The sequence below is a fragment of the Oncorhynchus masou genome, chromosome 32 (assembly GCF_036934945.1).
Source record: "Oncorhynchus masou masou isolate Uvic2021 chromosome 32, UVic_Omas_1.1, whole genome shotgun sequence".
NCBI lineage: Eukaryota > Metazoa > Chordata > Actinopteri > Salmoniformes > Salmonidae > Oncorhynchus > Oncorhynchus masou.
This window is the reverse complement of record NC_088243.1, coordinates 16,834,046-16,862,038: the sequence shown is the minus strand read 5'-3', so window position 1 is coordinate 16,862,038 and position 27,993 is coordinate 16,834,046. Positions and strand designations below refer to the sequence as shown.

The following is a 27,993-nucleotide window of genomic DNA, read 5'->3' as shown; positions in this document are numbered from 1 at the left end:
ATGAAACCTGAGAGTGAAAAAACACTGGAGAATAAACACTTTATTAGCCAGTTTTTGTGGACCCAGAGCTCAAAAGCATAATTAGTGTAAAGCAGAATGTAAATAAATCCACAAATTCATAGATACATACTTGACTACAGACTGAGTGCCATAGAGTCAGAGCCAACATCAATAAAGTCGAGTGAATTTAAAAAATCTACAGGTTGCATTTCTTTCCACTACACACACTCTGTCTCTTGTTGGCAGGGAAAGCCTGGCACTAGCTGTGTTACTCAATGCTTGGCATATCAATGACCCTGGTCAAAGCGGAAGAGGGGTCACTCTCACAACGACAACAGCCTGATTCATATGAGCAGGGTGTCATTGACTTAGGAGTTTGAAAAGTGGTACATTTGGGCTATTTCAGACTGCTGAATTTGATACTATAACCACAACTTTTGCTCTGTATATAGCATTGATAATTACGATAATATATTTTATTTGTCGGACACCTTTCAGGGCACTCAAGGACATCTTACATTAAAAGTAGGCCTAGATAAAATCAGGTGCCAATCAAATTGTATTTGTCAAACATGCGCCGAATACAACAGGTTTAGACCTTACTATGAAATGCTTACTTACGAGCCCTTAACCAACAATGCATTTTTTTTAAATAAGTAAGAAGCATTTGCTAAATAAATGAATGAAAAAAATAGTAGCACAATAAAATAGCAATAACGAGGCTATATATAGGGGGTACCGGTAACGAGTCAAAGTGCAGGGGTACGGGTTAGTCGAGGTAATATGTACATGTAGGTAGGGGTAAAGTGACTATGCATAGACAATAAACAGAGAGTAGCAACAGTGTATGTGAAGAGTGTGAATGTATGTGTGTGCGTAAATATTAATGTGTGTGTTGGAATGTCAGTGTAGTATGTGTGAGTGTGTAATTAAAGTCCAGTGAGTGTACATCGAGACTGTGCAAGAGAGTCAGTGCAAAACATAATAACTCCTTATCAAGGAGTCTTTTAGTCCCAGACTTGGCCTCCCAGTTCCGCTTGGCATGCTGTAGTAGAGAGAACAGCCTATGACTTTAGGGCCTTCCTCTGACACCGCCTGAATAGAGGTCCTGGATGACAGGAAGCTCAGCCCCAGTGATGTACTGGGTCGTAAGCACTACACTCTGTAGTACCTCGCTGTCGGATGCTGAGCAGTTGCTGTGCCAAGCAGTGATACAACCAGTCAGGATGCTCTTGATGGTGCAGCTGTAGAACTTTTTGAGGATCTGAGCTACCTTTCCAAATCTTTTCAGCCTCCTGAGGGGGAAAATGCGTTGTCGTGCCCTCTTCAAGATTATGTTGGTTTGTTTGGACCACGATAGGTTCTTAGTGATATGGATACCAAGGAACTTGAAGCTCTCGACCTGCTCCATAACAGCCCCGTTTTTGTGAATGGGGGAGTGCTCGGCCCTCCTTTTCCTGTAGTCCACGATCAGCTCCTTTATCTTGTTCACGTTGAGGGAGAGGTTGCCAGGTCTCTGACCTCCTCCCAATAGGCTGTCTAATCGTTGTCGGTGGTCAGACCTACCACCGTCCTGTCGCCGGCAAACTTAATGATGGTGTTGCAGTTGTGCGTGGCCAGGCAACCGTGGGTGAACAGGGAGTGCAGCAGGGGACTAACCATGTTGAGGGTCAGCGAGGTGGATGTATTGTTGCCTACCCTCACCACCTGGGGGCGGCCTGTCAGGAAGTCCAGTTCCAAAGGGAGGTGTTCCGTCACAGGGTCCTTAGTGCCCTCCAAGCTCATCTCTAAGCTATGGCAGGGATCATCAACTAGATTCAGTCGCGGGCCAATAAAAATAAATATCCTGACTGGATGGTCTTATGTCCAACAATGAAAATTCACCCTAAAATATATATTTTTTTTAATTCTGAAAACTACATTTGACACGCGGGCGGCCCGTTGGGGAACCCTACACTATGGTGTTGAACGCTGATCTGTAGTTAATGAAAAGCATTTTCACGTAGGCGTTCCTTTTGTCCAGGTGGGAAAGGGCAGTGTGGAGTGCAATAGAGAGTACATTATATGTGGATCTGTTGGGGTGCTCGTCAGATGTGGCAGGGCTTGAAAACTATTACGGACTACAAAGGGAAACCCAGACGCGAGCTGCACAGTGACGCGAGCCTACCAGACGAGCTAAATCCCTTTCATGCTCACCTCGAGGCAAGCAACACTGAAGCATGCACGAAAGCACCAGCTGTTCTGGATGACTGTTTGATAACGCTCTCAGTAGCTGATGTGAACAAAACCTTTAACAGGTCAACATTCACCAAGCCCCTGGGCCAGACGGATTACCAGGACGTGTACTCAAAGCATGCGTAGACCAACTGTCAAGCGTCTTCATTGACATTTTCAACCTCTCCCTGACCGAGTCTATAATACCTATATGTTTCAAGCAGACCACCATAGTCCCTGTGCACAAAGAAGCGAAGGTAACCAGCCTAAATGATTACCACCTATGGCACTCACGTCGGTAGCCATGACGTGCTTTGAAAGGCTGGTCATGGCTCACATCAACAGCATCCTCCCAGACACCCTAGACCTATTCCAATCCGCATACCCCCCCAACAGATCCACAGATGACACAATCTCAGCCGCACTCCACACCACCCTTTCTCACCTGGACAAAAGGAAGACCTATGTGAGAATGCTGTTCATCAACTACAGCTCAGCGTTTAACACCATAGTGCCCACGAAGCTCATCACTAAGCTAAGGCCCCTGGAACTAAACACCTCCCTCTGCAACTGGATCAAAGACTTCCTGGAGGGCCTCCCCCAGGTGGTAAGAGTAGGCAACAACACATCTGCCACGCTGATCCTTAAAACTGGGGCCCCTCAGTGGTGTGTACTTAGTCCCCTCCTGTATTCCCTGTTCACCCATGACTGTGTGGCCAAACACGACTCCAACACCATCAGTAAGTTTGCTGATGACACAAATGATCACCGACAACGATGAGATGGCCTATAGGGAGGAAGTCAGAGAACTGGCAGTGTGGGGTGCCAGGACAACAACCTCTCCCTCAATGTGAGCAAGACAAAGGAGCTGATTGTGGACTACAGGAAAAGGTGGCCGAACAGGCCCCCATTAACATCGACGGGGCTGTAGTGGAGCGGGTCGAGAGTTTCAAGTTCCTCAGTGTCCACATCACCAACGAACTATCATGGTCCAAACATACCAAGACAGTTGTGAAGAGGGCACAACAAAACATTTTACCCCTCTGGAGACTGACAAGATTTGGTATGGGCCCCCAGATCCTCAAAAAGTTCTACAGTTACACCATCGAGAGCATCCTGAACGGTTGCATCACCGCCTGGTATGGTAACTGCTCGGCATCTGACCGCAAGGCGCTACAGAGGGCACTGCGAACGGCCCAGTACATCACTGGGGTCAAGCTTCCTGCCATCCAGGACCAATATAATAGGCGGTGTCAGAGGAAAGCCCATAAAATTGTCAGAGACTCCAGTCACCTAAGTTATAGACTGTTTTCTCTGCTACAACACGGCAAGCGGTACCAGAGCGCCAAGTCTAGGACCAAAAGGCTCCTCAACAGCTTTTATCTCCAAGCCATTAGACTGCTGTACACTGCTGCTACTCACTGTTTGTTTGTTACCTATCCAGTCACTTCGCCCCCACCTCCATGTACAGATTATCTCAACTAGCCTGTACCACTGCTCACTGACTCGGTACCGGTGCCCCCTGTATATAGCCTCGTTATTCTTATTGTGTTACTTTTTATTATTACTTTTTATTTTAGCCTACTTGGTAAATATTTTCTTCTTCTTGAACTGCACTGTTGGTTAAGGGCTTGTAAGTAAGCATTTCACAGTAAAGTCTACACTTGTTGTATTCAGCGCATGTGGCAAATAAAGTTTGATTTGATTTTGACTTGGGACAAATAGGCTACCACACTGAATAGAGAAACAGAGCGATATTCCGTTTGGATTCCAGGCTTCGAATTGGCAGTTTTAACTTTGCCCACTCTTAATCCTCTCCTGTTACTCCACACTATTTCCTCTTCCCCTTTATCCCATCTCTCTCTCTCCCTCCCTCTTAACTTAATTCCAAAGTCACTTTATTGGCATGGAAGACGTGTTTACATTGCCTAAGCAAGTGAAATAACGAAAAAAACAGCAACGAAAAAAACAATAAGACTTTAACACAAACTCTCTCTATATACAGTACCAGTCAGAAGTTTGGACACACCTACACATTCCAGGTTGTTCTTTACTTTTTATATTTTCTACATTGTAGAATAATAGTAAAGACATCAAAACTATGAAATAACACATATGGAATCCAGTAGTAACCACTTTTTAAATCAAATCTAAATATATTTTATATTTGTTACGACTCCTACCGAAGGTGGCTCCCCTTCCTCTTCGGGTGGCGCTCGGCGGTCATCGTCAACGGCCTACTAGCTGCCACTGATCTTTTCCTCCCCCTCCTTGTCTGTTTATTAGTTACACCTGTTGTTAATTAGGTTTATTAGTTGGGCTTTATTAGCCAGCCATCCCACCTGCTGGGTGTGCGGGATTGTTTTATGTGTACTCATTGTACACGCCTGTATGTCACGGTTGTTCGTGTACGTGAGTTGTTTTTGGGACTGTTTAGTTCCCCTGTGTTTTAGGGCATTAGTTTTGAGTGGCGTCTGTTTTCACCTGGTCGGTGTATAAAGAAGTAGCGCTACTCTGAACTCTCTGTCTCCTGCGTCTGACTCCTTCCTCCACTACACCCCGAGCATTAAAATATCTGAGATTCTTCAAAGTAGCCACCCTTTCCCTTGTTGACCGCTTTGCACACAATTGGAATTCTCTCAACCAGATTCATAGTCACCTGGAATTCATTTCAATTAACAAATGTGCCTTGTTAAAGTATATTTGTGGAATTTATTTCCTTCTTAATGCGTTTGAGCCAATCAGTTGTGTTGTGACAAGGTAGGGTTGGTATACAGTTGAGAGCCCTATATGGTATAAGACCAAGAACATCTCAAATAAGCAAAGAGAAATGAGTCCATCATTATTTTAAGACATGAAGGTCAGTCAATCCGGAAAATGTCAAGAACTTTGAAAGTTTCTTCAAGTGCAGTCGCAAAAACCATCAAGCGATATGATGAAACTGGCTCTCATGAGGACCCCCACAGGAAAGAAAGACCCAGAGTTACCTCTGCTGCAGAGGATAAGTTCATTAGAATTACCAGCCTCAGAAATCGGCAATTAACTGCACCTCAGATTGCAGCCAAAATAAATGCTTCACAGAGTTCAAGTAACTGACACATCTCAAAGGCATCTGTTCAAAGGAGACTGCGTGAATCAGTCCTTCATGGTCAAATTGCTGCAAAGAAACCCCTACTAAAGCCACCAATACAAAGAAGAGACTTGCTTGTGCCAAGAACACGAGCAATGGACATTAGACCGGTGGAAATCTGTCCTTTGGTCTGAAGAGTCCAAATGTGAGATTTTTGGTTCCAACCGCTGTGTCTTTGTGAGACGCAGAGTAGGTGAACAGATGATCTCCGCATGTGTGGTTCCCACCTTGAAGCATGGAGGAGGTGTTATGGTGTGGGGGTGCTTTGCTGGTGACACTGTCAGTGATTTATTTAGAATTCTGCAGCAATACGCCATCCTATCTGGTTTGCGCTTAGTGGGGCTATCATTTGTTTTTCAACAAGACAATGACCCAACACACCTCTAGGCTGTGTAAGGGCTATTTGTCCAAGAAGGAGAGTGATGGAGTGCTGCATCAGATGACCTGGCCTCCACAATCACCCAAACTCAACCCAATTGAGATGGTTTGGGATGAATTGGACCGCAGAGTGAAGGAAAGGCAGCCAAGTGCTCAGCATATGTGGGAACTCCTTCAAGACTTTTGGAAAAGCATTCCATGAAGCTGGTTGAGAGAATGCCAAGAGTGTGCAAAGGTTGGCTACTTTGAAGAAGTTTAACACTTTTTTGGTTACTACATGATTCCATATGTGTTATTTCATAGTTTTGATGTTTTCACTATTATTCTACTATGTAGAAAATAATAAAAATAAAGAAAAACCCTTGAATGAGAAGGTGTGTCACAACTTTTGACTGGTACTGTATATATATACTGTATGTTTTGTCCATGTCAACTGAACACATATCTTGTGAGTCTGGTTGGATAATTGATTTCAGTATGTGATCATGAGTGAGTATTAAATAACCTGGTATTCCTTATACATTCATTGAAATACTGTTTAGATGAATTTGCTTTAGAGAAGACAACGTCTTGCATTAGCAAACCTTCCATTCAAATAAAACATTTTTAAGACTTTAACACAACAATTAAATCAGCATTATATTACCTTAATGAAAGAGGTAGACCTATAAGTGCCACCATTGATAACAATTAGACAAAAGTTAGACAGCAATATTCCTTTGTTTTAGTTACAATCACTTAGGACACAGTCAGGAATAAATTCAATGGGCTCTCATTTCTAGGCATCTACGTAGTCTGAGTTCCCACATATCACCCCCGCGTCCTCGTAATGGGCACAGTTATGCATACCTACGCCTGTGTGTTGACAGCCCAGCAGGCTCTCCTCTGTCCCCTCACACTGTACATCATCCAGAAGAATCCGGAGAGTCTTCCCTTCTCCGAACTCCGAGTGCTTGGACGCCTTCAGGGCGAACCGGAACCCCAGCTGTCGACAAACCACTGCTGCGTTTTTTGTATTCCACAGGTCGTCGCACACCGTTCCCCACTCCCCGTTGGCGAAGATCTCCACCCTCCCCCGGTCGTCCCGCCCCTGCTCGTCCCCCGCCAGTCTCACCACCCCATTCTGTGGCACAACTGCTGATGCCGACCCGCTCTCTAACCGATGCTTGCCCTTCTTCCTGCGATTTTTCCGTCGTGTGTGCCTGGGTGGTTTGGTTGTGGTTGTGGTTGTGGTTGGAGGAAGTGTGGTGGTGACAGCGGCAGCCTCTTGCTCCTTCAGAATATCCATGAGCTCCTGAAGCCAGTCCTTGTCGGACTCGCTTACTGCAGACTCAGTGGGATGGGATCTGACGGGCTCTTCTTGCGGGGAGAGATTTGGTCGCTTGGTCGGTAGGTCAACTCCTGTTAATGCTATGGAATATAAGGATTGGATAACTACATGGACAAGCCTAATGTATAGTTGTGGGAGATTAGGTTTTAATTAGCATGTATGCCTATCTAACAGTGTAATAAAAGTTTAATAGCAATCTGGCATTCTCAATGGTCTAAAAACATCTCTCAAATTACTTCATGATCTGTGAATTGACGATGAAGTGAATAATCTAATTGAAGCAGTGAGGTCTAGTGTTTCACTGACATAAGTGCTTGATTGAGCAAAGTAGGCAAAATAAAACAAACAAACAAAAGGCAGGCAGGCAGGCGGGCAGGCGGGCAGGCGGGCAGGCGGGCAGGCGGGCAGGCGGGCAGGCGGACAGGCGGACAGGCGGACGAGGGTGAGGCAGGGGGAGACAGACAGACGGACGAGGGTGAGGCAGGGGGAGACAGACAGTGAGGCAGGGGGAGACAGACAGACGGACGAGGGTGAGGCAGGGGGAGACAGACAGTGAGGCAGGGGGAGACAGACAGACGGACGAGGGTGAGGCAGGGGGAGACAGACAGTGAGGCAGGGGGAGACAGACAGACGGACGAGGGTGAGGCAGGGGGAGACAGACAGACGGACGAGGGTGAGGCAGGGGGAGACAGACAGACGGACGAGGGTGAGGCAGGGGGAGACAGACAGACGGACGAGGGTGAGGCAGGGGGAGACAGACAGACGGACGAGGGTGAGGCAGGGGGAGACAGACAGACGGACGAGGGTGAGGCAGGGGGAGACAGACAGACGGACGAGGGTGAGGCAGGGGGAGACAGACAGACGGACGAGGGTGAGGCAGGGGGAGACAGACAGACAGACAGAGGGTGAGGCAGGGGGAGACAGACAGACAGACAGACGAGGGTGAGGCAGGGGGAGACAGACAGACAGACAGAAGAGGGTGAGGCAGGGGGAGACAGACAGACAGACAGAAGAGGGTGAGGCAGGGGGAGACAGACAGACAGACAGACAGACAGAGATTAATGTTGACAGCCAGCATACTCACTTTCCTTTGGTTTGAATTTGATAAGCTTGCTCTTCACTCTGACAGGCAGTGGGTCATAGTGGCATTGCTTTGGCGGTGCCCGTCTAAAACAGACAAAAGACAAAAAGAAAAGTCTTCAGCAGGGAAGACAACTAAATCAGAGGGTGAGTAGTCAGAGGTTTGCACCAGTTTCATCAGACTCTGTTGAGACCTTGGCTCTTTAGATGTATTTGATTAGGTTTCAGCTGGTCTCTTTGCCAAAATAAGTCTGAAGGCCTATTCTACTCTTCCCTTTCCAAACATTGCTGTGGTAGAGACTAATTAAAATCAGCTTCGTGAGTGAGAGAAAAACAAATAACTTGACACAATCGTATATAGTGCAGCAGCCAACAGAGAGAGAGGGAGAGCAAGAGAGAGGGAGTGTGAGAGAGTTTCACTCCGCTTCTTTCACTTCTTTCACCTAGAACTCTGGTGAAAGGGAGGGTGAGCCAACCTCGACAGAGGGTAAGAAAACCTCAACAATCACCAAATCAGAGAAAGAATACTGTTCATCAGCAGTGTTGCTATAAGAACACAGAACACACAGAGACTGAATTGACCATAGAAATCACATTAAGAACTACAGGCACATTCTTCTGATTTAAAATAACCAGATCAGTAATCATGAATTGATGCTCAACATGTTTCACAGATTTGTTAAGTCTTTGTCTCTTTTAAAAATAGTGTCTATGACAGTGTTGCTAGGCTTCTGCCATCTTCAAGAAAAGAGCAGTTGGCCACTAAACTTAGTGAAAACCTCACCTAACCAAACAGTGTCAGGGTCAGGTTGTTGAAATGGCAGATTGTGGCTTTAAATCCTTACCTTGAGGGATCCACCAGTTTGTAAACCACACCGGTGGGAGATGTGGCACTGGGCACTCCAGTTGACATGAAGTACAGTTCTCCTGTTGAGACAGAAAAATAAATGTCACCTTCAGTCATTTAAAATCTAGCTAGTTTCCTGGACTTGATTTGATTCTCTAATAAGCATGATTTTTAGTCCAGGACTCGGCTTAATCTTGGTTTGGGAAAATGGCATAATGTCTGCAGCCTAGAGATCTGAAGCTTAAAAAAAACTTTTCCATTGCCTGTGACCAAGGGCAAACAAAAATGTATTTAATGTGACTCCTCCTACCTGCCTCATCCTCCGCAAATGAGATGATGTACTGGTAGTAGTTGTTGATTAAGCCAGGGAAGGCACAGGTCAGACCCATGCCCATACAGATCTCATGGTAGTCCCACTGACCTGTGTTCTTATTCTCCTGGAGGCTCATCATACGCCTACAGGGAAGAGACTCTACATGTTAGAATTTATTACATTTTTCTGTTTGCTTTCCTTGTAGGCTATATACGAAAACATAAAACACAACCTTCTGAATATATATATAAAAACACCTGCTATACAGTATAAACATCCATAAACCCTTTTAGGATTTGGATTGAACTGAAAATGATGAACATGTACAGTAAGGATCCTTACCCGCTCATAAAGTCTCCAAATATGTACATGCCGTTCAAATTGGGGTATTCACAGCCTCTGTACACATAGCCACCAGTCACAGACTTGCCCATCTTGTGAGGGTAGGCATAGATGGGGAGTACATCATCTGGAAGAGAACAGAAGTAGGAGATAAGAGACTTCGTGCAGAGCCTGTGATTTTCCAGAAATCCTGATCTGGATGATTCTGGATTTCCTGCTTATTCCCTCCTGAGCACTTCCCTTCTAAGCACATAATGACCCTGGAGACCGGGGTTCAATCCACCCTTCCCAATCTGGTTCCATTACTGTCTAAGGATAAATAAAGAACAGTTCAAAATAAAAACAGCTGAAGGAAACAGAACAAAACACACCGTGACCCAGCCACAGGATTCCAGCATGACGGTGAGCATTGGAGTTGGCTGTACAGCACAAACTCATCTTTCCTTCCAGTTCTCTGCTGCCAATGACTGGAACGAATTGCAAAAATCATTGAAGCCGGAGACTCATATCTCCCTCACTAACTTTAAGCATCAGCTGTCAGAGCAGCTTACAGATCATTGCACCTGTACATAGCCCATCTGTAAACAGCCCACCTAACTACCTCATCCCCATATTGTGATTTTTTGTTGTTGTTGCTCCTTTGCACCCCAGTATCTCTACTTGCACATTCATCATTTGCACATCTATCACTCCAGTGTTTAATTGCTAAATTGTAATTATTTCGCCACTATGGCCTATTTTGTCATGTCTTGTTATGTCTGTTCCTGTCCTTTCTCTTCATTCTCTCTCTCTGCTGGTCTTTTTAGGTTACCTTCTCTGTCTCTCATTCCTCAGCTGTTCTACATTTCCCCTAACTAGCTCATTCTCTCTTTCCCCACCTGTTCTCTCTTCCCCCTCTGATTAGGTCTCTATTTCTTTCTCTGTTCCTGCTACTTTCAGTGTCTGATTCTTATTTGTGTTTTTTGATGCCAGAAGCAAGCTGTCGTCTCGTTTGCTTCCACCTTGTCCTGTCCTGTCGGAGTCTGCCTGGCAGGAGAATCCTGCACTATACTAACGTTCTTTTGTTCCGCTGACAACGTTGGAAGAGGATTTATGCCATTCCTGTATTTTCATTAAAGAACTCTGTTTTCTGTTAAAACCGCTTTTGGGTCTTCACTCAAGTTCATAACAGAAGAATCAGACCAAGAATGGACCCAGCGGCTCCGGACCCTTTTCACTCCGCCGTCGAGATCCAGGGAGCGATGCTAGGCAGACACGAGGAGGAATTGTCTGCTGCTCAACATGCCGTTGAGACCCTGGCCGTCCAAGTCTCCGACCTCACAAGACGGGTTCACCAACTCCACCTCGATCCACCGCCCACTTCCAGGGTTTCCGAGTCGCCGGAGCCCAGGATCAACAACCCGCCGTGTTACTCTGGGGAGCCCACTGAGTGCCGCTCATTCCTCACTCAGTGTGATGTGGTGTTCTCTCTCCAGCCCAACACTTACTCCAGGAGCGCAGCCCGCATCGCCTACGTCATTTCTCTCCTTACCGGACGGAGGCGTGAGTGGGGCACGGCAGTCTGGGAGGCGAGGGCTGAGTGTATTAACCAGTATCAGGACTTTAAGGAGGAGATGATACGGGTTTTTGACCGTTCTGTTTTTGGCGAGGAGGCTTCCCGGGCCCTGTCTTCCCTATGTCAGGGGAATAGATCCATAACGGATTATTCTATTGAGTTTCGCACTCTCGCTGCCTCTAGTGACTGGAACGAGCCGGCTTTGCTCGCTCGTTTTCTGGAGGGTCTCCACGTCGAGGTTAAGGATGAGATCCTCTCCCGGGAGGTTCCTTCCAGTCTGGACTCCTTAATAGCTCTCGCTATTCGCATAGAGCGACGGTTTGATCTTCGTCGCCGAGCTCGTGGAAAGGAGCTCACGTTCTCCGTTGCTCCCCTCTCCACATCACTGCCACCTGCCGCATCACTGCCACCCTCCTCCGCCGGCTCGGATGCTGAGCCTATGCAGCTGGGGGTATTCGCATCTCGGCCAAGGAGAGGGAACGGAGAATCACCAATCGCCTCTGTCTCTACTGCGGCTCCGCTGGTCATTTTGTCACCTCATGTCCAGTAAAAGGCCAGAGCTCATCAGTAAGAGGAGGGCTACTGGTGAGCGCAACTACTCAGGCCTCTCCTTCTGGATCACGCACTACCTTTCCGGTCCATCTCCGCTGGCCCGGTTCATCTGCTTCCTGCAGTGCCTTGATAGACTCTGGGGCGGAGGGCTGTTTTATGGACGAGACCTGGGCTCGGGAACATGACATTCCTCTCAGACAGTTAGGGAGCCCAGGGCCTTGTTCGCTTTAGATGGTAGTTCTCTCCCCAAGATTCAGCGTGAGACGCTGCCTTTAACCCTCACTGTCTCTGGTAATCATAGCGAAACCATTTCTTTTTTAATTTTTCGTTCACCTTTTACACCTGTTGTTTTGGGTCATCCCTGGCTAGTGCGCCATAACCCTTCTATTAATTGGTCTAGTAATACTATCCTATCCTGGAATGTTTCTTGTCATGTAACCTGTTTAATGTCTGCTATCCCTCCTGTTTCCTCTGTCTCTTCTTCACAGGAGGAGCCTGGCGATTTGACAGGGGTGCCGGAGGAGTATCACGATCTGCGCACGGTGTTCAGTCGTTCCAAGGCCACTTCTCTCCCTCCACACCGGTCGTATGACTGTAGTATTGATCTCCTTCCGGGAACTACTCCCCCCCGGGGTAGATTATACTCTCTGTCGGCTCCCGAACGTAAGGCTCTCGAGGATTATTTGTCGGTTTCGCTCGACGCCGGTACCATAGTCTCCTCCTCCTCCCCCGCCGGAGCTGGGTTTTTTTTTGTTCAGAAGAAGGACGGGTCCCTGCGCCCATGCGTGGATTATCGAGGGCTGAATGACATAACTGTTAAGAATCGTTATCCGCTTCCTCTTATGTCTTCAGCCTTCGAGATCCTGCAGGGAGCCAGGTTTTTCACCAAGTTGGACCTTCGTAACGCCTACCATCTCGTGCGCATCAGGGAGGGGGACGAGTGGAAGACGGCGTTTAACACTCCGTTAGGGCACTTTGAATACCGGGTTCTTCCTTTCGGCCTCGTTAACGCTCCAGCTGTCTTTCAGGCACTAGTTAACGACGTCCTGAGAGACATGCTGAACATTTTTGTTTTCGTTTACATGGACGATATCCTGATTTTTTCACCGTCTCTCTCGATTCATGTTCAGCACGTGCGACGCGTCCTCCAGCGCCTTTTGGAGAACTGTCTTTATGTGAAGGCTGAGAAGTGCACTTTTCATGCCGCCTCTGTCCCTTTTCTCGGTTCCGTTATTTCCGCTGAGGGCATTAAGATGGATCCCGCTAAGGTCCAGGCTGTCATTGATTGGCCCGTTCCTAAGTCACGCGTCGAGCTGCAGCGCTTTCTGGGCTTCGCTAATTTCTACCGTCGTTTCATCCGTAATTTCGGTCAGGTGGCAGCTCCTCTCACAGCCCTTACTTCTGTTAGGACGTGCTTTAAGTGGTCCGTTTCCGCCCAGGGAGCTTTTGATCTTCTTAAGAATCGTTTTACATCCGCACCTATTCTTGTTACACCTGACATCTCTAGACAGTTTGTTGTTGAGGTTGACGCGTCAGAGGTGGGCGTGGGAGCCATTCTTTCTCAGCGCTCTCTCTGACGGCAAGGTCCATCCTTGCGCGTTTTTCTCTCATCGCTTATCGCCGTCAGAACGTAACTATGATGTTGGTAATCGCGAACTGCTCGCCATCCGCTTAGCCCTAGGCGAATGGCGACAGTGGTTGGAGGGGGCGACCGTTCCTTTTGTCGTTTGGACTGACCATAGGAACCTTGAGTACATCCGTTCAGCCAAACGACTTAATGCGCGTCAGGCTCGTTGGGCTCTGTTTTTCGCTCGTTTCGAGTTTGTTATTTCTTATCGTCCGGGCTCAAAAAACACCAAACCTGATGCTTTATCTCGTCTCTTCAGTTCTTCTGAGGTCTCCACCGACCCCGATGGGATTCTCCCTGAGGGGCGTGTTGTCGGGTTGACTGTCTGGGGAATTGAGAGGCAGGTAAAGCAAGCACTCGCTCACACTCCGTCGCCGCGAGCTTGTCCTAGGAACCTTCTGTTCGTTCCCGTTCCTACTCGTCCGGCCGTTCTTCAGTGGGCCCACTCTGCCAAGTTAGCCGGCCACCCCGGCGTTCGGGGTACGCTCGCTTCCATTCGCCAGCGTTTCTGGTGGCCCACTCGGGAACGTGACGCGCGTCGATTTGTCGCCGCTTGTTCGGTCTGCGCGCAGACTAAATCTGGGAACTCTCCTCCTGCCGGCCGTCTCAGACCGCTTCCCATTCCCTCTCGACCGTGGTCTCACATCGCTTTAGATTTTGTCACCGGACTGCCTTCATCAGCGGGGAGGACAGTTATTCTTACGGTTGTCGATAGATTCTCTAAGGCGGCTCATTTCATTCCTCTCGATAAGCTCCCTTCTGCTAAGGAGACGGCTCAGATCATTATCGAGAATGTTTTCCGAATTCATGGCCTTCCGTCTGACGTCGTTTCCGACAGAGGTCCGCAGTTCACGTCTCAATTTTGGAGGGAGTTTTGCCGTTTGATTGGGGCTTCCGTCAGTCTCTCGTCCGGCTTTCATCCCCAGTCTAACGGTCAAGCCGAACGGGCCAATCAGACTGTTGGTCGCATTTTACGCAGTCTTTCTTTTCGTAACCCTGCGTCTTGGTCAGAACAGCTCCCTGGGCAGAGTACGCCCACAACTCGCTTCCCTCGTCTGCTACCGGTCTATCCCCTTTTCAGTGTAGCCTCGGGTACCAGCCTCCTCTGTTCTCATCTCAGCTCGCCGAGTCCTGCGTCCCCTCCGCTCAGGCTTTTGTCCAGCGTTGCGAGCGCACCTGGAAGGGGGGTCAGGTCGGCACTTTGCCGTAATAGGGCGCAGACTGTGAGGGCCGCTAATAAGCGTAGGACCAAGAGTCCTAGATATTGTTGCGGTCAGAGAGTATGGCTCTCCACTCAGAACCTTCCCCTTAAGACAGCTTCTCGCAAGTTGGCCCCGCGGTTCATTGGTCCGTTCCGTATTTCCCAGGTCATTAATCCTGTCGCAGTGCGACTTCTTCTCCGCGCTATCTTCGTCGCGTTCACCCGGTCTTCCATGTCTCCTGTGTTAAGCCCGTTCTTCGCGCCCCGCTCGTCCCTCCCCCCATCCTTGTCGAGGGCGCACCCATCTACAGGGTTCGTAAGATTTTGGACATGCGCCCTCGGGGCCGTGGTCATCAGTACCTAGTGGATTGGGAGGGGTACGGTCCTGAGGAGAGGAGTTGGGTTCCCTCTCGGGACGTGCTGGACCGTTCGCTGATCGATGATTTCCTCCGTTGCCGCCAGGTTTCCTCCTCGAGTGCGCCAGGAGGCGCTCGGTGAGTGGGGGGGGTACTGTCATGTCTTGTTATGTCTGTTCCTGTCCTTTCTCTTCATTCTCTCTCTCTGCTGGTCTTTTTTTTAGGTTACCTTCTCTGTCTCTCATTCCTCAGCTGTTCTACATTTCCCTAACTAGCTCATTCTCTCTTTCCCCACCTGTTCTCTCTTCCCCCTCTGATTAGGTCTCTATTTCTTTCTCTGTTCCTGCTACTTTCAGTGTCTGATTCTTATTTGTGTTTTTTGATGCCAGAAGCAAGCTGTCGTCTCGTTTGCTTCCACCTTGTCCTGTCCTGTCGGAGTCTGCCTGGCAGGAGAATCCTGCACTATACTAACGTTCTTTTGTTCCGCTGACAACGTTGGAAGAGGATTTATGCCATTCCTGTATTTTCATTAAAGAACTCTGTTTTCTGTTAAAACCGCTTTTGGGTCTTCACTCAAGTTCATAACATATTTATTGCCTTACCTCCCTAATCTTAATTCATTTGCACACACTGTATATAAACTTTTCTATTGTGTTATTGACTGTAGGTTTGTTTATTCCATGTGTAACTCTGTGTTGTTTGTGTCGCACTGCTTTGCTTTATCTTGGCCAGGTCGCAGTTGTAAATGAGAACTTGTTCTCAACTAGCCTACCTGGTTAAATAAAGGTGAAATAATAAATAAATAAATATTGGATTAGGCTAAACTACAGGATGCCAGCAAGAAAATTAGCATTGGAGTTGGCTACACAGCACAAACTCATCGTGGATTAGGCTAAACTACAGGATGCCAGCAAGAAAATTAGCATTGGAGTTGGCTACACAGCACAAACTCATCGTGGATTAGGCTAAACTACAGGATGCCAGCAAGAAAATTAGCATTGGAGTTGGCTACACAGCACAAACTCATTGTGGATTAGGCTAAACTACAGGATGCCAGCAAGAAAATTAGCATTGGAGTTGGCTACACAGCACAAACTCATGGTGGATTAGGCTAAACTACAGGATGCCAGCAAGAAAATTAGCATTGGAGTTGGCTACACAGCACAAACTCATGGTGGATTAGGCTAAACTACAGGATGCCAGCAAGAAAATTAGCATTGGAGTTGGCTACACAGCACAAACTCATGGTGGATTAGGCTAAACCACAGGATGCCCACCTAGAGAGCTGTTGGTGCACAGCACAAACTCATGGTGGATCAGGCTAAACTACAGGATGCCCACCTAGAGAGCTGTTGGTGCACAGCACAAACTCATGGTGGATCAGGCTAAACTACAGGATGCCCACCTAGAGAGCTGTTGGTGCACAGCACAAACTCATGGTGGATTAGGCTAAACCACAGGATGCCCACCTAGAGAGCTGTTGGTGCACAGCACAAACTCATGGTGGATCAGGCTAAACTACAGGATGCCCACCTAGAGAGCTGTTGGTGCACAGCACAAACTCATGGTGGATCAGGCTAAACTACAGGATGCCCACCTAGAGAGCTGTTGGTGCACAGCACAAACTCATGGTGGATTAGGCTAAACCACAGGATGCCCACCTAGAGAGCTGTTGGTGCACAGCACAAACTCATGGTGGATCAGGCTAAACTACAGGATGCCCACCTAGAGAGCTGTTGGTGCACAGCACAAACTCATGGTGGATTAGGCTAAACCACAGGATGCCCACCTAGAGAGCTGTTGGTGCACAGCACAAACTCATGGTGGATCAGGCTAAACCACAGGATGCCCACCTAGAGAGCTGTTGGTGCACAGCACAAACTCATGGTGGATCAGGCTAAACTACAGGATGCCCACCTAGAGAGCTGTTGGTGCACAGCACAAACTCATGGTGGATTAGGCTAAACCACAGGATGCCCACCTAGAGAGCTGTTGGTGCACAGCACAAACTCATGGTGGATCAGGCTAAACTACAGGATGCCCACCTAGAGAGCTGTTGGTGCACAGCACAAACTCATGGTGGATCAGGCTAAACTACAGGATGCCCACCTAGAGAGCTGTTGGTGCACAGCACAAACTCATGGTGGATTAGGCTAAACCACAGGATGCCCACCTAGAGAGCTGTTGGTGCACAGCACAAACTCATGGTGGATCAGGCTAAACTACAGGATGCCCACCTAGAGAGCTGTTGGTGCACAGCACAAACTCATGGTGGATTAGGCTAAACCACAGGATGCCCACCTAGAGAGCTGTTGGTGCACAGCACAAACTCATGGTGGATCAGGCTAAACCACAGGATGCCCACCTAGAGAGCTGTTGGTGCACAGCACAAACTCATGGTGGATTAGGCTAAACCACAGGATGCCCACCTAGAGAGCTGTTGGTGCACAGCACAAACTCATGGTGGATTAGGCTAAACCACAGGATGCCCACCTAGAGAGCTGTTGGTGCACAGCACAAACTCATGGTGGATTAGGCTAAACCACAGGATGCCCACCTAGAGAGCTGTTGGTCCACAGCACAAACTCATGGTGGATTAGGCTAAACCACAGGATGCCCACCTAGAGAGCTGTTGGTGCACAGCACAAACTCATGGTGGATTAGGCTAAACCACAGGATGCCCACCTAGAGAGCTGTTGGTGCACAGCACAAACTCTGGTGGATTAGGCTAAACCACAGGATGCCCACCTAGAGAGCTGTTGGTGCACAGCACAAACTCATGGTGGATTAGGCTAAACCACAGGATGCCCACCTAGAGAGCTGTTGGTGCACAGCACAAACTCATGGTGGATTAGGCTAAACCACAGGATGCCCACCTAGAGAGCTGTTGGTGCACAGCACAAACTCATGGTGGATTAGGCTAAACCACAGGATGCCCACCTAGAGAGCTGTTGGTGCACAGCACAAACTCATGGTGGATTAGGCTAAACTACAGGATGCCCACCTAGAGAGCTGTTGGTGCACAGCACAAACTCATGGTGGATTAGGCTAAACCACAGGATGCCCACCTAGAGAGCTGTTGGTGCACAGCACAAACTCATGGTGGATTAGGCTAAACCACAGGATGCCCACCTAGAGAGCTGTTGGTGCACAGCACAAACTCATGGTGGATTAGGCTAAACTACAGGATGCCCACCTAGAGAGCTGTTGGTGCACAGCACAAACTCATGGTGGATTAGGCTAAACTACAGGATGCCCACCTAGAGAGCTGTTGGTGCACAGCTTCTTGTCATAACAGGAGAACCCCTCTTTGGCCCTCCAGCCGTAGTTCCTTCCCTTCTCTATGATGTCGATCTCCTCAAACTTGTTCTGTCCCACGTCCCCGCAGAAGATGCGTCCCTTGCCCTCCTTAGTCAGGGGGTCCCCCCGGTCCACAGAACACCTCCATGGGAGAAACAAGAACAAGTCGACCAATAAAACAACTTAAGTGTGGCCTAGGTCTAGCGGTCTACCGTGTCGGCATAGGTTTGAATCTGACCTACTTCCCTTTGACACAACCTCTATCTTTCCCCACTGTCATCCTCTATCTATGTGTTCAATAAAGTCAGAAAATACCTTTATAAAATTAAGTAATTACACACAAAAAGATATATATATATATTTAAATAATTACAACTAGTTTACATTTTATAACTAAGTTATTACTTATTTATTCCATGCACTAATGTAAACTCTTACCACACTTTTTTAGTTGTCAGTGTAATGTTTCATGAATGAAAGCATATTAGGTTGTAAAGTTGTGGGAAAAAGGAGCACCTCCACATGTTGCGCACCCCATAAGCATAGACCTCAGGGCGCGCCCCGCGCTCATGCACGAACGGGTTGTCAGAAGGGATCCTGTACAGGGGACCTCTGTCATTGTCATCAACATCGATCCGGAGAACTTTGCCTAACAGAGCTGACCTGCAGAAGACAGCAGAATTAATGTGGAACATAACACTGTCTTTCTGTAAGTATGAGTACTGATTGTCTTTGTAGTTTTAATGTTTTTTTAATGTAAATAGAAGTAACGTATTACTAGCAACAGTGTTAATGTTAACAGCTGTAACTAATTGTTCAAGTTATATGATTCAATGTGAGTTCCACAAGTTTTCCTCTCTTCTCTCACTTGTTCTGAGAGTTTCCATATTTCCCAAAGGGGTCACCAGCCATGCCCCCGTCTCCAGTGAAAATGTACAGGTAACCGTCATCAGCAAACATCACCATTCCTCCGTTGTGATTGGACGCAGGCTCGTCAACCTCCAGAATGATCCTGAGAAAGTGTTGGACACAGAGAAATCAGTGTTAGAAAATCATACATTAAATGTATTGGTATAGATTTTGTTTGAGCAAAAACCTCCCATTTGTTTGAGCAGAAACCTCCCATTGAATTTCTGTGCAATGACACAAACACCTTTTGGTAACATGATACCTCGCCGGTCCATGCGTTTCTAGACTCTCAAAATAGCAACGTTCACAAGAGGGCGATAGCAGAGATTTTTCTGTTGTCTTTCCATTTGAGTTGGGCAAAAAAGAATCATGTTGAAAACATCACCACAATAATGTTTTCAATTTGAAAGAAAACCAACTGCGTATTTAAGGAATAGCTAGGCTTATGTAATGAAAGTTTAAGTGTGATTTACATAACCTTTTTTTGTGCCTCCCAGTAGGCTGTAGATATATCTGCTAGCAGCTTGCTAGTCAGCTGGCTATAAACAGCAAGAAAGCTAGCCTTTTAGCTTCCCACATCTCCTCCATATGAAATAAGAAGATTTATAAATAATTAGCACTGGCAAATATTCTTATTGTCTACACGCCAGTGTAACCTACAACATTATCCCAATTTGATATGAAGTTTCAATGTATTTTCTCCCATATCAACTAAAAATAGAATGTCATCATGTCATGGCGAAATGGCACATGGCTACCAGCTGTTTGTACCATGTAGAATTAGTTATTACTTCTCAACAAATTACATTTGGGGGGGGGGGGGGATTCTACACTGAACAAAAATGTAAACGCAACATGTACAGTGTTGGTCCCATGTTTCATGAGCTCAAATAAAAGATCCCAGAAATGTTCAAATCAAATCAAATTTTATTTGTCACATACACATGGTTAGCAGATGTTAATGCGAGTGTAGCGAAATGCTTGTGCTTCTAGTTCCGACAATGCAGTAATAACCAACAAGTAATCTAACTAACAATTCCTAAACTACTGTCTTATACACAGTGTAAGGGGATAAAGAATATGTACATAAGGATATATGAAGGAGTGATGGTACAGAGCAGCATAGGCAAGATACAGTAGATGGTATTGAGTACAGTATATACATATGAGATGAGTATGTAAACAAAGTGGCATAGTTAAAGTGGCTAGTGATACATATATTACATAAGGATGCAGTCGATGATATAGAGTACAGTATATACGTATGCATATGAGATGAATAATGTAGGGTAAGTAACATTATATAAGGTAGCATTGTTTAAAGTGGCTAGTGATATATTTACATCATTTCCCATCAATTCCCATTATTAAAGTGGCTGGAGTTGAGTCAGTGTCAGTGTGTTGGCAGCAGCCATTCAATGTTAGTGGTGGTTGTTTAACAGTCTGATGGCCTTGAGATAGAAGCTGTTTTTCAGTCTCTCGGTCCCAGCTTTGATGCACCTGTACTGACCTCGCCTTCTGGATGATAGCGGGGTGAACAGGCAGTGGCTCGGGTGGTTGATGTCCTTGATGATCTTTATGGCCTTCCTGTAACATCGGGTGGTGTAGGTGTCCTGGAGGGCAGGTAGTTTGCCCCCGGTGATGCGTTGTGCAGACCTCACTACCCTCTGGAGAGCCTTACGGTTGAGGGCGGAGCAGTTGCCGTACCAGGCGGTGATACAGCCCGCCGGGATGCTCTCGATTGTGCATCTGTAGAAGTTTGTGAGTGCTTTTGGTGACAAGCCGAATTTCTTCAGCCTCCTGAGGTTGAAGAGGCGCTGCTGCGCCTTCTTCGCGATGCTGTCTGTGTGAGTGGACCAATTCAGTTTGTCTGTGATGTGTATGCCGAGGAACTTAAAACTTGCTACTCTCTCCACTACTGTTCCATCGATGTGGATAGGGGGGTGTTCCCTCTGCTGTTTCCTGAAGTCCACAATCATCTCCTTAGTTTTGTTGACGTTCCATATGCACAAAAAGTGTATTTCTCTCAAATGTTGTGCATAAATTTGTTTACATCCCTGTTAGTGAGAACTTCTCTTTTGCCAAGATAATCCATCCACCTGACAGGTGTGCCATATCAAGAAGTTGATTAAACAGTGTGGTCATTACATATGTGCACCTTGTGCTGGGGACGATAAAAGGCCATTCTGAAATGTGCAGTTTTGTCACACAACACAATGCCATAGATGTCTCAAGTTGAGAGAGCATGCAACTGGCATGCTGACTGCAGGATAGTCCACCAGAGCTGTTGCCAGAAATGTAATGTTCTTTTTTCTACCATAAGCCACCTCCATTGTCTTTTAGAAAATTTGGCAGTATGTCCAACCGGCCTCACAATCCCAGACCACGTGTAACCATGGCAGCCCAGGACCTCCACATCCGGCTTCTTCACCTGCATGATCATCTGAGACCAGCCCTCCGGACAGCTGATAAAACTGTGGGTTTGCGCAACCAAATAAAACCGTCTCAGGGAAGCTTCTCCGCGTCCTCGACCTGACTGCAGTTTGGCGTCATAACCGACTTCTGTGGGTAAGTACTCACCTTCGATGTCCACTGGCATGCTGGAGAAGTGTGCTCTTCACGGATTAATCCCAGTTTCAACTTTACCGGGCAGATGGTGTCGTGTGGGCGAGCGATTTGTTGATGTCAATATTGTGTTCAGAGTGCCCCATGGTGGGGGTGGGGTTATGGTATTGGCAGGAATAAGCTATGGACAATGTACACAATAGCATTTTATTGATGGCAATTTGAATGCACAGAGATACTGTGAAAAGATTCTGAGGCCCATTAGCTTGCCATTCATTCATCACCATTCATCATGCCATCCATCACCTCATGTTTCAGCATGATAATGCCTTTCGGTTACTGGCCAAACACTCTAACCACTAGGCAAAAATCAGCAGTAAAATAACAGCAGCGAGGCTACAGTATATGCAGGGGGTACTGGTATAAAGTCAATGTGACTTTTTGAGGATCTGAGGACCCATGCCAAATCTTTTAAGTCTCCTAAAGGGGAATAGGCTTTGTCGTGCCCTCTTCACAACTGTCTTGGTGTGTTTGGACGATGACAGTTTGTTGGTGATGTGGACACCAAGGAACTTGAAGCTCACAACCTGCTCCACAACAGCCCCGTCGATGAGAATGGGGACGTGCTCCATCCTTCTTTTCCTGTAGTCCACAATCAGCTCCTTTGTCTTAATCACTCCCCATAGACTGTCTCATCATTGTTGGTGACAAGGCATACCACTGTTGTGTCATCAGCAAACTTAATGATGGTGTTGGAGTCGTGCCTGACCATGCAGTCATGAGTGAACAGGGAGTACAGGAGGGGACTGAGCACGCACCCCTGAGGGGCCCCCGTGTTGAGGATTAGCGTGGCAGATGTGTTGTTACCTACCCTTACCACCTGGGCCCATCAGTAAGTCCAGGATCCAGTTCCCGAGGGAGGTGTTTAGTCCCAGGGTCCTTCGTTTAGTGATGAGCTTTGAGGGCACTATGGTGTTGAACGCTGAGCTGTAGTCATTGAATAGCATTCTCACATAGGTGTTCCTTTTGTCCAGGTGGGAAAGGGCAGTCTGGAGTGCAATAGAGATCTGCTTCATCTGTGGATCTGTTGGGGCGGTATGCAAACTGGAGTGGGTCTGGGGTTTCTGGGATAATGGTGTTGATGTGAGCCATTGCCTTTCAAAGCAATTCATTGCAACAGCCGTGAGTGCTAAGGGTCGGTAGTCATTTATGCAGGTTACCTTAGTGTTCTTGGGCACAGGGAATATGGTGGTCTGCTTGAAATATGTTGGTATTACAGACTCAGTCAGGGACAGCTTGAAAATGTCAGCCAATACTTTCCGAATGCACTGTATATATATATATATATATATGTATGTGTATATATTAATATACAACAATAGACAAATATAAAGCTAATATTACATCATGCTCATAAATGTAGCCCAAACATTAATTCTTTGTAACAATTTGATATTTCATGCTTTAATCTAGTAGCTAGCACATCTTGATCATGTGTTGTTCCTTCTCTCTTTCTAGAAGCAATCAGTTACAACTAAATAAGTCAGATTGAGGCCTTCAATCAAACTGAAGACAGAGGAATATGTGTGCACCAGGTCAAGGCTTCTTGCACGGATGGTTTTGAGATGTCAGTTAACAATAATTCATTTTGCAAATATAATATGAATTGCCATATTAGGCATAACTCAATTTTATGTTGTTTTTCTTCCACCCAAGCCTTATACACCTGAGTAAGAAGGAAGAGACAACCAGTAGACAACTGTCTCTTAATAAGGAAGTTACAGTCTAGATTGAATATCATAATTAGTTGATTAGTTTGAATCAATTGTTTTGAGACTTGAAATCGTGTGTACTGTGGTTCTCTAGGAACAGTTGGCCACACATTTAAAGGTAGATTGTGTAGGCTTAAGTCCCAGTTTATGCTAGCTACATTGTCTGTTTATATAGCATTTATGAATGGCAGAAACATTGTTTCCTTGCTGAAAAATATATAGAATGCCAGTTTTAGTTAGAAGCATAGCAACATCAAGGCAACTTTGTAACAGCTGACCTCGTTTTTACAAAGCAAAACCCGCCCGCCCATTAGCTGCTGTGTCTACCTTTTAAGATGGCAAAATAGAAAATGTTTTCAGTAATTGTTTTCAGTATCCTAATTTAGTTTTAGTTTTGTGTTTACTGATTGCTTCAGTGCATACATTCAACAAGATTTGGATGAAGGACTTCCACAAGGCTGCCATCTCCAAAGTTCACTCAAAAAGGCAATAGTTCTGAACTGGGTTTGATTTATTTTTTGTTGTTTTAATTATTAAAATGTTGTTTATTATCTTTTAAACTTCCATTGGTTGAAAGCTATGTTTATTTTCCACCATAATTTGCAAATAAATTCATTAAAAATTCTACAATGTGATTTTCTGGATTTTGTTTCTCATTTTGTCTGTCATAGTTGATGTGTACCTATGATGAAAATTACAGGCCTCTCATCTTTTTAAGTGGGAGAACTTGCACAATTGGTGGCGAACTAAGTACTTTTTTGCCCCACTGTAACTGTACCTCTCAGACCCGTGGTCCACCACGTTCATGTCGCTGGGAGAGACGCGGAACTCGCTGATCCTGATCCTCTCATCGAAGCCAATCTCCACAGAGTAGTATACATACAGCTTCCTGTTGTACTTGTAGTTGGGGTGAAAGGTCATGCCCAGGAAGCCCCTCTCGTCCCCCTCCCAGGGCGACGTCAGAACGGCCTTGGTGATGTTCAGGAATGGCTTCTCCAGCTTGGAGCGGTCGGGTAGGTACGTCCACACCAGACCCACCTACGATACGATAATAACTTCATTACGGAAATTCATTTTTGTGAGGCCAACATATACATACAACAATACACAAAATCAATACACTATAGGGCGGTTTCCAGGATGCAGATTAAACTTTTCTCCATTGAGCTTATTTTTGAGGCCAGGTCAGGACAAGGTCTAATCTGTGTCTGCACGAGAAACCGCCCCTATTATACCACAATGCAATACAAAAACTGTTAAAGGAAAGTGAGTACACACACCTGCTCTGCTATAAAGAAGCGGTGTGTTCCGTCGTTGGCGTAAACCATGGCCAGAGGGTTCCGCAGGCCATTGGCTATTTCCTCCAGGCAGAGCTGCAGGCAACCCTCGGGGTCGGCCCGGACCCGGCCCAAGTTCTGTGTCAGCTGTTCGTTGCTGAGGAGGTGTGTGCAAAAGTTTTTTAATTGAATCAATTCAACTGTATAGTCAATAAGAATCCCATAAAAATGTTGAACATTTGCCCTACCCCACCCCCAATTCCATGCAAACCCTTGGAAGCCCCACCTGAGAAGGTGTGGGTAACAGTAGTCTGGGTCCTCCAGCTCCAGGTGCTGGCAGAAGCGGTCCTGGTCCGGCTCGGCTTCGGCTAGCTGCGGGTCGTCGGAGAGCAAGGTGATGGTGGAACGGCATTTGAGCCAGAACTGTGAACAGTAGTCAGGGCACAGGCCAGGGAGGGTTCTGATAGGGGTGCTGGGGTCCTCAGCATCAAATAGGTGAGCTGCATATGGAGAGCATTCCTGAAGGAGTGGGAAAAGAAAGGGAATGGGGAAGGTGGAGAAAATGGAGAAGTGAGAAGGGAGTCAGGGACCAACTCTTTCATTTGGGCAGCCCCCCTGTCATATTATACATTTTGCCTGGTTCTGTGAAGCACATACATTTCGATTTGAGGAGATACGCTTGTTATGACAACATGCATCTTAGCAGTTTAAGTTAATTTCTCTCAAATTTTGTGCACAAATTTGTTTACATCCCTGTTAGTGAGCACTTCTCCTTTGCCAAGATTTTCTATCCACCTGACAGGTGTGGCATATCAAGAAGCTGATTAAACAGCATGATTATTACACAGGCGCACCTTGTGCTGGGGACAATAAAAGGCCACTCTAAAATTGTCACGACTCTCACCGAGGGTGGCTCCCCTGCCTGTTCGGGCGCCGCTCGGCGGTCGTCGTCGCCTGTCTACTAGCTGCCAACGATCCATTTATCCTTTTCTGTTCGTTTGGTCTTATTGGTTGCATCTGTCGCTTATTTTGTTTCTTGATTCATGTCTATTTAAGCCTGTTAGGCCCACCTATTTTTGTGCGGGATTGTTTTCTGTTAGTCAGTGTGTGCGTGTTTGTGCTCTGTCCGTTTGTGCCCTGTGTTGGGTCAGACTATTTTCTGTCTATCTATCGCCTATTGTTTTGGGCGTTTGTTTGGGAATCCAAATAAAGACGGTTTCCCCAGTTCCTCTGCTCTCTGCAATTGACTCTGCACTCACCACTCCAGGCGATTGTGACAAAAATGTGCAGTTTTGCCACACAACACAATGCCACAGATGTCACATGTTTTGAGGGAGCATGCAATTGGCATGCTTATTGCAGGAATGTCCACCAGAGCTGTTGCCAGATAATTTATTGTTAATTTCTCTACCATAAGCCACCTCAAACATTGTTTTATAGAATTTGGCAGTACGTCCAGCCGACCTCAAAACCACACTCCACGTGTAACCATGCCAGCCCAGGACCTCCACACCCGGCTTCTTCAACGAACACAATTGCATTTTATCAATAGCAATTTTAATGCACAGAGATGCTGTGAAAAGATCCTGAGGCCCATTGTCGTGCCATTCATCCGCCACCATCATCTCATGTTTCAACATGATAATGCACAGCCCCATTTTGCAAGGACTTGTACATAATTCCTTGAAGCTGAAAATGTCCCAGTTCTTCCATGGCCTGCATACTTACCAGACATGTCACCCATAGAGCATGTTTGGGATGCTCTGGATTGACATGTATGACAGCGTGGTCCAGTTCCCATCAATATCCAGCAACTTTGTACAGCTATGCCCCTACCTTTTTTTTTAAAGGTATCTGTAACCAAAATACGCATATCTGTATTCCCAGTCATGTGAAATCCATAGATTAGAGCCTAATTGATTATTTTAATGAACTGGTTTCCTTATATGGGCTCCCGAGTAGTGCAGCGGTCTAAGGCACTGCATCTCAGTGCAACAGGCCTCACTGCAGTACCTGCTGGTTCGAATCCAGGCTGCATCACATCTGGCTGCGATTGGCAGTCCCATAGGGAAGCGCACAATTGGCCCAGCGTCGTCCAGGTTTGGCTGGGTAGGCCGTCATTGTAAAAAAGAGTTCGATCCTAACTGACCTACCTAGTTAAATAAAGATTATAAACTGTAACTCAGTAAAATGTTGCAATTATATTTTTGTTCAGTGTTGCTAGATAGTGTGGCAAGGGTGACAGCACTCCAAAAAATGTACAACTATAGCCTTAACAAGAATATGCCTCTACAAACATGCCGGGACTTGCCAAGAACAGATGGATGATGTAATTCTGAAAACAACCGAGTAACGACCTTTACCCGCGCTTTGCTTACCTGGCAGAGGAGGTCCTGCACATACCCAGCACAGCTGGCATATCCATAATAGTCGAAATTGTCCATGATCTTATAGAATTTAGCCATCAATTCCTTGTCCTTGGCAGAGTCGCAGCAGCCGAAGTTCTTGTACATTGCGCAGAACTGGAGATCATCTTGAGGCCTGAAGGGGGGCTTGAAATCCAAACATTGTGGGTGTAAGAACACAGGTGCTATAGAAAATGCCAACAAATATAACCGAATGATCGGTGAGTGCCAAACACGGCCGAGTAAATCACAAAAATACAACATTCTGATGTTACTTCAGATCATTTAAAGTGCCCCACTTGAACCTCATGGATCAGAAATGTGTGCAAACCAGCAAAAAAACGAGGCTCCCTCCGGTTCTACAGTCCCGTAGACGCCTTGTGTGTTTGAGAGAGAGCGATCGGCTCACTGCACTTTGCTCTATTTCTTTAATAATCAACTTTCGACGGAATACAGTCCATTTCATTTGTTATTCCACCGCGCAAGACATTACGTCGTCTCCGTATCTTTGTAGCCTATCCATAGGCTAGTTTCGACTTCTCGTGCTACCGGTCCCGGCCCCGTCTTAAGAAACTCAGCAGAGTATTTTGCTGTCTGTTTCCTCCGTTTTGTGTTTCCTCCGATAAGTGTGCTTGATCGCAGACGTAACTCATCTTTGCTCGACTATTACTATTCATATCCCCTATCTGCCTTAATACCCGCACAAAACACAATAATAGGAGAGGAAGTCATGGTAACAGTCCTGTCTGAGACAGTTGTGTTTTCAGACAGGCATCAAAACATTGAGAAAAGGCCTAATGCAATAAACAGATAACAAATCCACCGGAGTTATTCCACTTC

The 27,993-nt window shown here is 46.5% G+C and overlaps 1 protein-coding gene across 1 annotated transcript; it reads right to left on the bottom strand.

Moving 5' to 3' along the window:
• Window positions 1–25: 25 nt before the first annotated feature.
• Window positions 26–27,931, bottom strand: LOC135525629 (HHIP-like protein 1). The gene is made up of 12 exons (XM_064953364.1): window positions 27,127–27,931; window positions 25,035–25,267; window positions 24,752–24,905; window positions 24,250–24,509; window positions 19,094–19,237; window positions 18,742–18,888; window positions 18,186–18,367; window positions 9,635–9,761; window positions 9,290–9,435; window positions 8,978–9,059; window positions 8,137–8,219; window positions 26–7,132 (listed from the first exon to the last, which is right to left on the bottom strand). Exons 1-12 carry the CDS (start codon window positions 27,415–27,417, stop codon window positions 6,501–6,503), a joined length of 2,481 nt encoding a protein of 826 aa, XP_064809436.1. The 5' UTR covers window positions 27,418–27,931; the 3' UTR covers window positions 26–6,500.
• Between the last annotated feature and the right edge of the window lie 62 nt (window positions 27,932–27,993).